The 15,983-nt window shown below is 36.3% G+C and overlaps 1 protein-coding gene across 1 annotated transcript in view; it reads right to left on the minus strand.

Annotated features, from left to right (window-relative positions):
- Positions 1 to 15,983, minus strand: part of LOC107707368 (neuron navigator 1-like) — a 172,392-nt gene that overhangs the window by 36,991 nt on the left and 119,418 nt on the right. The window contains exons 7-8 of the mRNA XM_016511357.1: positions 8,626 to 8,847; positions 6,298 to 6,350 (exon numbers count right to left, since the gene is read on the minus strand). Coding sequence (XP_016366843.1) covers positions 6,298 to 6,350; positions 8,626 to 8,847 — 275 coding nt within the window. The remainder of the gene's footprint in view (positions 1 to 6,297; positions 6,351 to 8,625; positions 8,848 to 15,983) is intronic.

Consider the following 15,983-nt stretch of genomic DNA (forward strand, 5'->3'; position numbering starts at 1 on the left):
TGACATCTAAATGTTTGACTTAATTTTTTTTATATTGGATTTTTTATCTTATTGGAATCTAAACTAGGAATCGATAAGAATCGGAATCGATAAGCAGAATCGGAATCGGAATCGATCAAATTCAAACGATACCCAACCATAGTGCTGGGCAACAATCAATTTTTTAAAATCGCAATTAATCACATGATTTTTCTGTGATTAATCGCATTATGCACAAAATTCAATAATGAATTCAAAAGTACTGTATTGCGCACTTGGTTAAAATATTTCTTGAAAATCACAACCTAAACATTAATGTAATCAAATTAAAATCTCCTTTTCATATAACTCGTGTATTCTTGTGATGGTGCGTCTTGACACCATGTCTATACCGGACGCGAGCGACGCGACAAAATACTATAGAACCCATTATAATCAGTGATGCTGTCTACACTGGATGCGGCGCGGCGCGACACGACAAATGTGTACCGCACCGCAACAGCTAAAGTCTGTCTACAATGACTGGACGCGTGACGGGACAAAGAGACCGTTGCAAATCATTTGAACTTTTTGTCAGTACGTCATAGATAAAACGAGGTTTACTGTCGGGGATTTGTCGTGTCGCGCCGCATCCAGTGTAGACCGCATCACTGATTATAATGTTTCTATAGTATGTTGTTGCGTTGCGCCGCTCGTGTCCGGTGTAGACACGGTGTTCGGCCCACCCCAAATGCTCAATTGGTTGAGACGCATGATGACACCCATCCCAAACCAGTACCGATCAACATCCCACCTCTCCAGTGACCCATGGTTTCTGTATGTATATTCAGAGCCAGTGAGCAACGGACTTTCAAAATAATAATAATAATAATAATAATAATAATAATAAAAACTGTGTTAATGTGCAATCAAATAATTGTCGGTGTTAATAACACGATAATAATACATTAACTTGCCCAGCCCTAATTTTTATACAATCACTATTCTCCCATCTCCTTTCTCACCTTGTGAACAAGATTAACTCACATGATGAAATGAATGAATTACATGCCCTTTCTCATTCAGTCAATCAGCAGATCCTCATTCATGAATGAGGAATAAATAAGTTCACAAACAAGATTCAAATCTTTAGCAAGTCTTTAAAAGCAAGAAAGCAGTTGCATGCTTCACAAGAGACGTCTGAAAATGAGTCAGCGCATTGGAGGGATTCATTCACTTGAATGATTCGCTCTAAAACACTGATTCGTGCTTAAATACAGGGCCCTTTTACCGCAGCCCAGAAAATCCATGAGATCAGCTCGTGCTGCAGCTATGGGATTGATCAGTCAGAGAGAATTATCGTCACTCTGTCTGAGGAACGAGATCCCATAAATAAGATTGATCGGTTCATTTCTCTCCCGGTTTATGAGAGGCCATATTTCATACACATATCGCATGACAGGGATTGAGGTTTCCAGTTCTATAACAATATTTTCAAATATGGAATATGTGAGATCCAATTCCAGTGGATGATAAATCATAAAGACAACACTGAATAAAACCTGGAACTAATTCTCTCTGTTACAATATGAGGGTATACTCATGTTTTTCCAGTGCCATCTTGTGCGTTCAGTCTGTCCAATCAAAGTTTCTGTCCACAGGGAGAGGCAGATAGCGCTGACACAGACGTTTGGCTTGCTGGTCAGTAACATCTACAAACTTGCTGAAAGACTAATGATTGCTTCTGTGCTCCACCGTCTCTGGGACAAACCACTCCACACAAGCATTCGGCCAGTTTTTGTTCTGCTTGCATCTGTTTGGCTGACAATGACTCAGGCTGCATTTACACTGCAAATCTTAATGCACAGATCCGATCTTTTGACCATATCTGATTTTTTGACCCGTCTGATTACATTCAATTTTAGACATGACTGGTATCTGATATCTGTGTTTACATAATTCTCGCCCAAAATGATAGTCAATGATCGCTTTACCATGCACATGGTAGACCCTCTGGTTTTGGATGGCCGTGCTATTAAAATTATTTATATAATACATCATTATTATTTGCCAGCATGGACAACAGCTGTCATGGATGTTTTGCAGCACAAAATCTGACTGAACGGATAAATAACGGAAAATAACGGTAATTTTCATTTGTTAGGCTATTTTATCTACAGCTCGTTAGAGGTGGAATTCTTTACTGAAATAAAGTAGCACCAAGATGATATTTATTTAAATGAATTTGAATGAATTAACAAGAGAGAGAGAGAGAGCACGTGAAGCTTGTGAACAAGTGAAAGTTATCACGTCATTGCTAAGAAATATAATGTAGCTTTAGCGAAATTTCTTACCTAGCCTACATAAAGTTGCACGTCTGACAAATGTGTCGACCTCACATTGGGAGTTCCGCGGGGATTCAGATATGTGTGTTTAGACTTAGGTCAGATGTCCGGATATCGGATATATGTATCCGATTAAAATCAACATTTGGAAGTGGCTCAGATCGGATGTGAAAAAATCGGATCTCGTGCAGACTTTTGTGATTCCATGTGTGCAAAAAATTCAGATCTGTATCAAATGTGAGCAAAATATCAGATTTGTTGTGCCAGTGTAAATGCAGCCTTAGAGACCTGCATGCCCATTCTTTTTTTTCCGGTGGATTTGGTATAAACAACTTCGAAAGATAACAATTGTGAGAAAAAATCAGATTTGTGAGATAAAAATTAATGCAATTAATAAAGTCTGAATTCTGAGTTTGTGTTTATCTCACATTGAAATGTGAGAGAAAAAGTCGCAGTTACCTTTTTTATTTTTTATTCCATGGCAGATGCATGCACCCTTAGGTTCTTACTCAAAAGTCTTAGATGAGTTTAAACAAATGTAATGAACAAGAAGTACTTACGAGCTAGTTCTTAACTCAAAAAAGACTCACAAATCAGTCTCAAACTCATGATGTATCGCTCTGAATCTGGTCGCTGCAAGTAAACTCTTCCACTCATAAAAAAGCACGACATGGTATAAATCTGAAAGTTTACTGTGACAATCCTTTGCTTTGGTGTCATGAAAAATTGGAAGAAAAAGAATGTTTAAAACCAGCATTTAAAACAACATCTTCACTCTGGAACAACAGAAACAATCCTGTTCCTGTTTTACAGTATATTGTGTTCTGCAAACTGTTGGGCAGCTTCCTCAAAAACTGATAATGGATTGGAATCAAGTGATGTTAGAAGCTGTGGAACTTCCAGACGGCGTTGTAAACACAGTTTGGGGAAATCTTGTGTAAATTAAAAACAATAATAATAAAAATAAGTTCATATGTATTATTAAACACATTATTAGTGTCTTTATTATATTACTGTATCGTGGTTTCCACAAAAATGTTAAGCAGCACTGTTTTCAACATTGACAATAATCAGAAATGTTTCTTTGAGCAGCTAATCAGTATATTAGAATGATTTCTGAAGGATCATGTGACACTGAAGACTGGAGTAATGATGCTGAAAATTCAGCTTTAAGCACAGGAATAAATTACATTTTACAATATATTCACATAGAAAACAGTTATTTTAAATGGTAATGATATTTCACTATATTACTTATTTTACTGATCAAATAAATGCTGCCTTGGTGAGCAGAAGAGACTTCTTTCGAAACCATTAAACAAAATCTTACTAACCCCAAACATATATACAGGTGCATCTCAATAAATTAGAATGTCGTGGAAAAGTTAATTTATTTCAGTAATTCAACTCAAATTGTGAAACTCGTGTATTAAATAAATTCAATGCACACAGACTGAAGTAGTTTAAGTCGGGATCATCACATCATCTTATTTGGCAGTCCTTGGCATTAAAAAAAATATATATAATTCAGTACCATCCTATAGTAAACATATCATACAGCACCAGCAACAAAATAATTGTCCGTATTTGGTAAGTAACAATTAGCTATTACATTGAAATATTGCTCCAAAACAGGACAATCTGCTTTGCTTTCAATAAATTCCCATTCTTTGGTTCTCCTAGAAAACTGATTTCTTGTAGTGGCTGACATGACAGCTTCACTGAAACTGTAATTTGGACAGAAAACATCTAAAGTCTGTTTTCTGAATAAAGCGGATCGAGTTGCGCAGTTCACTGGGTGCAACTGCTTACATTTCATCAATCTGTCATTCATCCTCTTCTGTGCGTTCGAAAGCTCGACCGCATTGGCCACCGCATGAATGGCAGACATATGCACAAGTGTTGACGTTCTGGCTACATGTCAACACACACTGACTGAACGAAAGACTAAACATGGCTGCCTTTCATTAGAGTGACATCATGACGTGTTTCTTTTTGGATAGATGGGTTTATTTTATAACACGTACAGTAGAGCATCCAGATGGTCTCTTTCAGGTCCAGCTGCATAAACGCTGTGCTCCCCACCTTGCCTCTCGATTTGTTGGAAATGACAAACGGATTCCCGCGAGGTGGCATTAAATGTACAAGAAAAAGAATCAACTGGTTTCTTGGAGCTCTTTTGATTCGAAGAGCTCTTTCAAATCTACGGTTGTAAACTGCGAAGGAGACTGGGTCTAAAAACATCAGCTGGGGTGATGCATTCACTGGACGAGGAATAGTGGGTGGTGTTAGGTGATTTAGGGTTTTTAAGAGCTGTTATCACCCCCAACCCCCCTGCCGCCCGGTGGAGGACAACAGCTGGCGAGATCTGGTGCCAATCCTCCACTCCAGCACTGAGCCGAACAGGGCGTCTTTCTCTAGCAGCTATTCTACCCATGCCAGCGGCAGAATCAGGCTTTGTTGGAGCTCTGCATCGGATCTAATGACCCAGCACTAACTGCCATCAGCTGAGTTTGCCATTGAGACAGAGGACTGCATTCAAAGATGAAGCCGATTAGAAAAGAGTCGCTTTGTTTCTAGATGAGGTCAAAGCCATTGATACTGGACTCTGTAATCACTTCACGGTTTGTTGACTCAAAGGTCACCTAATGCTCTCAGACGATAACATTAAAACCCAATAGAAAAGAAGAATCACCAACGAGATCTCTTTAATGCCTTAATTGTTTTGTCTAGACCACAATGAGGTTACATGGAGAGCAAATTGAGACTTCTGCTTAAGACTCATGCATCTCAGATTTTTCTCCAAACAGATCTCAACGATGACACAAATCAAGAATCAAAAGTAAAAGATCTCAATGTGAACTCAAACACTTCATCAAACAATGTGACAATAATTATGTATATTGTTATTGCTGATACCTGATGAATTATTTACTATTTTGTCTAAATAAATTTGAAATAAATCACTGAAAGCTAAGATCAATGAAAAAGCATATTATTTACAGATCACATTTAATAACATTATTAAATTCTTAGTGTTTTTACAAATGTAATATAAAACATTTTAGATAAACATTAAATCTAAATGTAAAACAGGTGATATCTGCTGATATATGTAATAAATATATATGTATGTGATATTTAGATATTTAGTTACATATTTAGAAAAAAAACAATGCAAACATTTTACAAAATAATAAAAATGAAGCACTATATAGGACTAAAAAAAGCACAAAATGTCCCAATTGACCTAAACCCACCCCATATATATATATCCACCCCAGTATACTGTATATATATCTAATACATGTAACTTATACATATGCTATGCATTACAGGTAAAGTTGTAAATAATATTTGTCTTTCTTGCGCAGACTGATCATTTCACTTCATAAGATCTCAATAAGGGCAATGGGTATTAATTTTGTGTTGCCAGTATATGTTTTTTTGACTCTCAAAGTGACGGTATCGGTTGACATGCATTTTATGAATCATCAAGGACCACGGTTTCAGTCAAAAATCTTATTTACTGTTCAACGGAAGAAAAAAAGTCATCTACATCTTGGATAGTCTGAGGGTGAGTAACTAGGGCTGCACGATTAATCGAATGCGATTGTCATGCGCATTTTGATAGTAATGCCGGTTCTGTAATCAGCAGTAAATCATCATCACGTACTTTCAGATGAAGCAGTATTTACTACACATAGTCGTAGTTCACTGACAAGTTACGCAAAAAAATGAGTAACAGTAACGTTTTATCTTTGTGTGAAAAATAATTGAGAACTCCATTAAGTCTCCTGAGCTATGAAAGCGCAATACCTCTGAGCAATAGAAGTTACTTTCAGGACAGTACATTTAAGTAATGCTTATTCATTAGATAATTTATGCCTGTGTTGCCAGGATTTAGAGGATGGAATGTCAGGAATCATGGGAGATTAATAACAAGGTTTCCATACCATCAGATGTATGTGTGTCTGTGTGTGGCATCACTAACCTCCTGGCACTTTGAGCATGCTCTGTGAGGTGTGCGTGATGGGGGAGTGAAAGCAACGGTTTGAAGTTAAAAATGTCTGGATGGATTTGTTTCTTACAAACATGCAGCTCTTCGCTTCAGAAGACATTAACTGATGGACTGGAGTGGTGTGGATTACTTGTGGATTATTGTGATGTTTTTATCAGCTGTTTGGACTCTCATTCTGACGGCACCCATTCACTGCAGAGGATCCATTGCTGAGCAAGTGAAGCAATGCTACATTTCTCCAAATCTGTTCTGATGAAGAAACAAACTCATCTACATTTTAGATGGCCTGAGAGTGAATACATTTTCAGCAAATTATCATTTTTCAGTGAACAATTCTTTGAATGTATTATTTTTTCTTTTGCATAACATCAAACCTTACAACATTTAAGGTTCTTAACTTGTGAGATTAAGAATCTTGTGTAATAAAATAAATAAAACGGAACAAGATTAATTTTGTGAAATTGATTTGGTGAAAGTGAACCATCAGAAAAGATCATTTAAAGTAAGAGGAGTGAGTCTGGCCATGTTGCCGGGCTCAATGAACTAGGTCCGGCTTAAGGAGAAGCTCTGTGGAGGGGCATACCTGCTTTATTAAATGTAAATAACCCTTTGTGAAAGGTTGATGTCATCTGAGGAATGTCTGCTCCCTTACTGGGAATTATGGGAAACGGCAAGCTCACATTTGTCCAATTAAACCTGTCTGAACTTGTTTGTATAACGGTGACGTTGACATGTCATTTCCTTCTTCTGGCAAAGACAGCCACGTGGGTCAGATCAAGAAAGAAGCTGGGGATTATTCCCTCCTCCTCCTTCATACAATAAAGTCAGCTGAGGAGGAGGGGAGGCTTGTATGTGAGTCTGAGGGGGGTTTGGAAGAACACTGTGATCTGTTTGATGGAGAGGATATTGAAAGGGTCCAGCAAAGCGTATGTGGTGATACTGTAACCTCATAAAGCAGATTACTGAGCCTGTGGTGCTGCTGGAGAGGTTAATTAAGGTTCAGAATGGGATGACAGGGACACAGTTCTCACGATTTACATCGCTAATCTGACTCCATTCTCTAGAGAAGATTCCTGAAAAGCAGTGGATTGTTAGTGCTACCCACAATGCACTGGGAACGCTCAAATTCTTAAACTTAACTGAAATAACATTTGTTTCAGTATTCCTTTTTCTCTTAAAAGTGAAGCTTGCTTTCTGCTTCTGTTTTCAGTTCTACAGTCCAAGATGACTTAAAATTTTCACAACACATTTTACAAATGTTTGTTTAATGTAAACACACTACAGTTTAAAGGTTTGGTGCAGGGATGCATTACATTGATCAAAAGCATCACATTCCAATTAATCAAATTCTGTTCTTTTGAACTTTCTCTTCATCAAAGAATCTTGAAAAAACAAAATAATATTTTTGTGGAAACTGATTTTTCAGTTCAATAATACAACATGTTTTTTGAGCAGTAAATCAGCATATTAGAATGATTTCTGAAGGATCATGTTACCCTGAAGAATGGAGTGATGATGCTGAAAATTCAGCTTTGATCACAGAAATAAGTATATTAAAATGGAAAATATTTAAGTATATTAAAATGGAAAACAGTTATAATATTCCACAATATTACTGTTTTTATTGTACTTTGATCAAATAAATGCAGCCTTGTTCAGCATAAAAAAAACCATACCGACCCCAAAATGTTTTATTGTATTACATATATTTTCAATATTTCATCAGCTTAAAGATTAACATTTTGAACTTTAACTGTACTGTACCTCAATTTGCAACAAATTATTTGTGTTTGAGTCAACATAAGAATGAATAAGTGCTTTATTTTTTTTTGTGTCGGACATAACTAGTGTCTATAATGACATTCAAAATGAATACAGACACTGTGGCCCATCTGTACTGTAATAATGTGGTAAATGTTTTTCACAATGCCAAGAAACTGTGATTTTAGGTAGCCAGAATGGCTGAAACGAAACCCGAAAGCAGTGTGGTCTTCAACAAATCCTAACCAACACAAACACACATTCACACACAGTGGACTGAACCCATAACTCTACATGGGAGTTCAACTTTGAGAATGAAACCAGAGACTCCCTGAAGACTTCTTGGCCAGGGAAGAGTCACATCTTTGTGTGGGATAAACTGTGTCGTCTGTGTTCTGTGGTGATAGATTTCAGATGAGTATCGACTGAGTCAGTGTGCGCTCTCTCACTCTAAAGCGGTTAGCGGTTTGTAACACATTCGTCCCCATTAGCAGTAAGTACTGTGTGCTCAGGCTAGACTGATCCAGTATTGTGTGTCACAAATTGGCCAACTGATGCAACAAACCTTGAAGAAGAAACACAGACTGGGCGAGCAATATTTCTATCCAATTAAAGTGAATTACCACGATGGCGGAGTTTCGTCGGGAGCCAATGGGAGTTGTTGGCAGGGAGTTGAGGGAGGAGCCTGCGTTGAACTCCTCTGAGCTGAGGTTGTCTGAACCATCACTCAAACCGCTGCTGATGGAGCTGCTTTCATCCCAACTGCAAAGAAAACGCGAGAAATACCATCACTGCCCTGATCCAGGTCATAATTAGTTCATAATGAATTATTCATTTTGTATGTAAAGCAGTCAAATGAATAGCTATAAAGGAACATATTTTTGAAAACATGTTTTTTTCTTTCACTTTTAGAAGAAATACTATGTACTACATTGACCTACTCTAACGCAACACTCAGCAGTCAATCCAGACTATTTATGAAAACTAAAGTGCAAAAATAAGTCATTATGATAATGACAATGATCATAATAATGAGCACATTACCATGAGTGTGCACATACGCATATCATTAAGTATTTAGTATTTGACTAATTAGTATTCAGCAGCTCTGGTCCACCCTGATGATCAACAATGTGAACTTCATATCTACAAACATGGTAGCCAATCATAACAGGTCATTTACATAGAGGTCTTAAAGGTTTAGTGGCAAAACAGACAGGATAATTCTAAGATTAAACAGAGGATGGAAAATTGTCATAAACTCTATTTTATGTCTGGTTTTGTTGCAATTTATCTTAATTACCCTTATAAGTGGGCTTCAGGGAAAGATTATATGAATAAGAATGCATTATTAACAAGACAAACCTGATTCAGGCATGTCATTCTTACACGGATACATTTCAATTATGTTTACATGCACATAACTATCTTATGTTAATCAGAATTTGGTAATTTTCTGATTATGTATGCATCATATAAACACAATAACCCAATAATGTGATTAAGACAATATTCAAACTTCCAGAAATCAGAATAAGACAGCTGGTATATGCCTGTATTAATCTGAAATCTTTGTCACGTAAACGTCTTATTCACAATATCTATTGTAACTAGAATATTCATTTTTATCTGCGCACATCCAAATTTAAAGGATAGGTTTTATTAAGTTCTCAGAAGGCATGCAATAGAAGCGACACATTTTTAAAGAAAGGACTGGTTATGATTTTGCATACCTGTACATTAAAATAAAGACAGCTGAATTTTCTAATTGTGAACAGCCATTTTGGGAATAAAGGCCTTAATCTGAATATAAAGTGAATATAATGTGTGCACACGTTGTCAGTGACACCACCTGCTATGAGCACAGAATATAGATGATCTATGCCTATTATTTTTTACATTCAACAGCAGGATTTCAAAGTAACTTTCAATGTTTTTCAATCAGAACCTCATTAAAGATTCACAAGCATATCTGATTTTGTCTGGTCCTGGTGTGTCAGGATCATTAAAAAGCAAGTGTTCCAAGATGGAAGGTGACTTTGAGATAAGAACACATCTTGTCGCACAGGACCTGATAAGCCCTGAGAAAGTGATAAGTCCATCCTCACATCACAGAGCATGTATGCTTAAAAAAGACAGCTGAAACATTTCCAATCAGAAGCAACAATTGATAAACTTGTTGTGCCACAAAGGAACCTGACCAGTTCCTAGCAGATAAAATTTGTGTTATGTAACTGTTGCCCTTATCTCAGAATAAAACACACAGTCACAGGGGTTTCTCATCTTTGCGAGGCTGTCTGCTCAACTGTGGAGACCCATGGAATGAAACAGCTGACTCTGGAAAGACATTCCTCTTTCAGCAATATTCCTTTGGAAATTGATTCATTGGATCAATTGAAAACAGCAAAACAAAGCAAAAGCAAAGCAACGCTAAAAAATAAAACAAAACAAAAATAATAAGCAAAACAAAACAAAATAAAACACAAAAAAACTAAACAAAAACAGCAAAGAAAACAAAACAAAAAAACATAGAAAAGCTAAACAAAGCTAAATAAAATAAAACAATACCAAAAAACAGCAAAGAAAACAAAAAAACATAGCAAAGCAACACAAAACAAAAACGCAAAGCTAAGCAAAGCAAAACAAAACAAAATAAAACAACAAAAAACAGCAGAGAAAACAAAAGAAAAAAACAAAAAGTAAAACAATAAACAGCAAAGCAAAAAAACAAAAAACAAACCAAAAAAAACAAACCAAAACAACAAAAAAGCAGCAAAGAAAAAACAAAGCAAAGCAAAACAAAACAAAACAACAAACAAAGCAAAGCTAACCAAAAAAAGTTAAACAAGTCGAATTATTTCATACAATTCTTCAGTGCCTTTAACAATGGCTTTGATACATCATAATAGCCTTTGAACCTCATCCACAAAACACAATAAAGTTTCCACACTTTCCCTCCATTTCCACCTTCAGTCTCCATTTTCCAAATGCTTTAAATTCCTCAGATGTCCCATTGACACCTAAATACTGGATTAAGTAGCGGCATATTGTGAGGAGTCTGTCATTATAAGATATCCAAGCACATTCAGTAGTTTTGCGATACGGCCAGCCCTAAGGTGAAACACTGACAGTCTCTTTATGAGTGATAATGATCAGGGTTCAAGTTTCAGGGCTGTTTGGAGCACCTCAAGCCTCAAGCTCTGTGATTACGCTCAAAATTCTCGTCTACAGACCTGAGATGACAGCACTCCACTGATAGTTTTAAAGGATGAAAAGCAGTCTCATGTTTAGCTCTGCAGCTGAGAATTTTTGTGTGATGCGACGTCTCATTTGACAGCTGTTTTTTTTGCTTTGATGCCTTGCAAGCATGCCATATATGCGACTTAAAACACTATGATCTTTCTTCAAGCCTGTGAACTCAACAGCTATGATATGTCAGTTGAATCAAAAGCAACATCTCTTCTGTGTGATCTTGATTTATTTCTGAAAGTGTCACTTTAAGTGCACAACATGACAAGCAGAGCCTCCCTGCTGAATTTCTGCCGCAGGTGATGTGGAAAAGGAGGACGAGGAGACCTTGAAAACCACTTCAAACACATGCCATAGACACTATGCGGTTTTCGATAAACCCAGACTAAAACTGTGTTTTTGATGTTCTGTAGAAGGGGAAAATGCAGATAAGCACAGCAACCTTTTGGAGATGCTGCGCTCCCTTGACCAGCCCTGTTTGTCAGTGGACGTGAATTTAGGAATTTTTTATTTTTTAAACAATATGGACTTCATAGGGCTTTACTTCTGGTGGGAAAAAAAACTAATGAGCAGCAGAATCTCTGCAAGATTAGGCTTAACCAGCACTGATAAATACTGTACCATAACACTCTGTGACCTCAGATTAAAGCTTGACCAGCCCTGTTCGTCAGTGGACGTGAATTTAGGAATTTTTTATTTTTTATTTTTTAAACAATATGGACTTCATAGGGCTTTACTTCTGGTGGGAAAAAAAACTAATGAGCAGCAGAATCTCTGCAAGATTAGGCTTAACCAGCACTGATAAATACTGTACCATAACACTCTGTGACCTCAGATTAAAGAATTATACAAAGGCTACTGGAAGCAGAGGATTTAAATTCAGCTTTAAAGATGACATGAAACAACATTCACAACCTATTTTACCTTCATAATATGATGTATTTTTGAGTGAAACAGAATGCTTAATGAGAAAATTAGGGACTAATTAAATCTGCCACTATATTAGACAGATAGGCCTATATAGTGAAGAGTAAAAATAAATTTCCAGAGAGAGAGCATCTAATGGTCAGGACATGTTGCAGTCTGGACTCAAAACTAGATTCCTGCACGAGCAGCAGAGCTCAACATGTCTTACCACAAGCTAACTGCAGCTCTATGGCTCCTACTTTAACTGTAACATCATTTTAGGGCCATATTAAATCAACTTCCACAGTATCCCTTTTCAGCAAGCAAATACAAAGTGCATTCTGTCCATTTTAAAGAAAAAAAAACAAAAGCAAGGAGAAATGCATATGAACAATCATTCTCAAGGCTAAATAAAGAAAGACAGCTAAAATAGACAGACACCACTGAGCTAATTATGCTAGTGCTGTTAGAGCCGTCTTTCTCCAGCTGAAGCACACTCCTCTATCTGTCCTCCCTTCCCAGAACAGGGCTCTCCAAAAACACAATAACATTGTGTGTCAAGGCTGCACCGTAATTGCAGAGAGCCCAAGCCCCGCCAGATAGAAAAAAAAGAACAATTTGAAGATAAAGCGTCCTCCTACCCATCCCCTCCACCCTTAACCAAACATTAACTTTAATTGCATGGATGCAAGGCAAGCAGATAACAGCAATAGTGCATTTCTAAAGAAGGCATCCACCATCCAAGTGCTATTTGGGGGGTTTTAGGGTAGTAAGAATGAGTTTTCTCACGACATCTGTCTGCACATATATCAAACAGAAAAAGTACATAAGAACAACACAAACGAATGACAATGAACAGTCTATACTTGTTTTTGTTTTATATGGTGTACCACAGGGTCATATCTTGGGTCCTCTTATTTTTTTAACAACAAAATTTTTATCCAGGAAGTAGTTGTTAAACCCAAAATAATACAAATTATCCACATACAGTTACCTCTGACTTTGGGCTAGGCGATATATCAAATATTTACATATTTTGTTACAGATAAATTTAACTAACATTAACTAACATACATTTTTACTTTACTAACATTTTACTCTACTAACAAAGTCACTGTGCACGTTTTTTAAATAAGTGAATAAGTCCACAAAGATGTCAAGATATATATCAAATATTACTAAAAGGCTGACAAATATTGTCCAGTCCTGCTTTTGACTCCATGTTTCTTTTACTTTATGCACATACTAGACAGCAACTGCATGTCGCCAGTAGCATATGACCTTTATCTTCAACACATACAGAAGTATATATCAATTGCCTACATGTTCTGCATAATTCGTGCTTTGCCCATCCCAATTTGCCCAGCGTAGCAAAATACTGGAATGCCACATGGCAGGTGGCAGATCCTCTTTCATCAGCACCAACTGGTCACACACAATCCGCAGTGGGAGTGACGGCTCAGAGCGAAAACGACACGCGTGTCCAACACTAAAACCTAAAGAGTATTCTTTATCAATCATCTGGACTTGCACAAAACCAAAAGGACACAAGGCGTTCTAACCACACATGAAAATGTGTTCAAGTAGATTTGAAAATGGATCGCTATTGCGTGAAATACACCATTGTTAAAGCAATGCTACAGTTGTCCCCTGAGGCGAGAACAAAGGCACGGTTAAAGCCAGCATATACTGCCAAACTTGGCTAAGGTGAACTGTAGACTTGGCTGCCCAACAATAATTTTTTTTTTCATTAAGATAGCAATCTGTATAGTAGATAGTGTGTGTAATACGTATATAGACGTACACTATTTTACAGTGTAAAACTTTAATGTGGTTTCTATATAAATAAATGGATAGTTTGCATAAAAATACTTTATAGAAAATTGATGTCCTGGGGTATGACATGCTATATTCCATTGCAAAATATTTTATACATAATTTTAATAATCGTTTTCTAATTATTATTATGCATGCAGCTTTTGCAATCTTATATTATTTGACTGACACCACATGGAATATTAGTACATTTAAAAGTTAATTTGTCAGATTGTAGAACCATTTAAAATGAATTAGTGAAGGCAAAAACATAATATTAATATGAAAATATTAAATAATAATAAAATATTAACCTAAAATCAACATTTGCTAACATAAAAATATATAAATAATAAAATACATATTAAAAAATTGTGTCACGCATCAACTTCCCAAATAATAATGTCTATGTCTGCATGCTTTTTTCTCCTTCTTGTCAAGGCCACTATCAATCACCTGTGCCTTTGTTCGAATCTTCCTGTACAATATCCCACTTATTTAAACCCTCATTAAAGTGATCTTGAATTTAATAAGCATTCCGATTATCATTTGTCTACTGTAGCAGGTACACTTTATGTGTGTGTGAAGTGTTGAAGAGTGGGCGGAGAAATGGCTGCGACTGGCGGCACAGATGGTTTACAATACGGGGTGCAGGACCACCTAACCAGCTAAGCTTTGGAGAACAGATTGGCTTGACAACGCTGGATCAAGACAGCTTATCAAAGACAACCTGCTTATGAAAGATGCATGCATTATAATTCAGTTTTGACAACATCGATAACGTTTCTGCAAAGCTTAACATGGTCAAATGGGTTTGACGGTTAAATTGATGGATCGTCGGATGACCTTTAAATGACACAGACACCTTATCCATATTCTGTTGTATGTTAAACATATGGAGACAGGTCACAGAGGGTCTCTGTCTGCCAAAAGCTGTCCGTGGCCCAACAGTGCTAAACTGAGTGCTATTCTCACTGGGACCAGTCATTTATCTGATCGGGCAGCTTTTCATGTGAAAACAGAAATGTATTTCCTCCCTGTCATATTTACATTGCACGTATTGAAATGAAAAACAACATGATAAAATAACAGGTCTGGTTTCGCAAGCCTACCGAAGCAAAAAAGCCTGTACAAAAGGGATTAGTGAGGATTATATATCAAGTTTGAGCATCTTCCCAATAATGACACTACATATTCCATCTGTGCAGATTATGACAGATGTGTGCAAGTTTTGAGAGGTGCTTGAACAGTCTCAAAGAGGGGGGAGTTAATAAACTACATATAATCTCTCTGCGGATGCAGTGATAACTATCTTGTATTTGAGATTTTTTTTGATGAAAAAACTACATATTTTCAAAATCAACTAGTAATCAACTCTGGATGAATCCCAACTGTAAGAACGGATACTCAAAAAATGAACGAACAATTACTTTAACCAATTATCGCATAAAATTATCATATTACTCATAAACTACAATGACAAATAAATGCATTCATCCCCTTTAAAGAATCACTACTAAAAATATGCACTACCATTCAGAAGTTTATTATTTTTTATTATAAGTTTATTTTAAGTTTATATTTTAAAATATAATTTATCCCAGTGAATTTTCAGCATCATTACTCCAGTCTTCAGTGTCACATGATCATTCAGAAATCATTCTAATATGCTGATCAATGCTGTATTATTATCAATGCTGAAAACAATCTTAAATTTTTTTTTCAAAATTCTTTGATGAAACGAAAGTTCAAAAGAACAGCATTTATTTAAAACTGAAATATTTTGTAACATTATTGATGTCTTCATTGTTAACATTTCATCAACATAATGCATCCTTGCCAAATAAAAGTATTAATTTCTTTAAAATAAAAGAAACATAATAATAAATAAATAAATAAATACATTAAAACAAACAAAAGAGAGAAAC

Source organism: Sinocyclocheilus rhinocerous, unplaced genomic scaffold (genome assembly GCF_001515625.1).
Source record: "Sinocyclocheilus rhinocerous isolate Xijiao unplaced genomic scaffold, SAMN03320098_v1.1 scaffold625, whole genome shotgun sequence".
In the NCBI taxonomy this organism is placed as follows: domain Eukaryota; kingdom Metazoa; phylum Chordata; class Actinopteri; order Cypriniformes; family Cyprinidae; genus Sinocyclocheilus; species Sinocyclocheilus rhinocerous.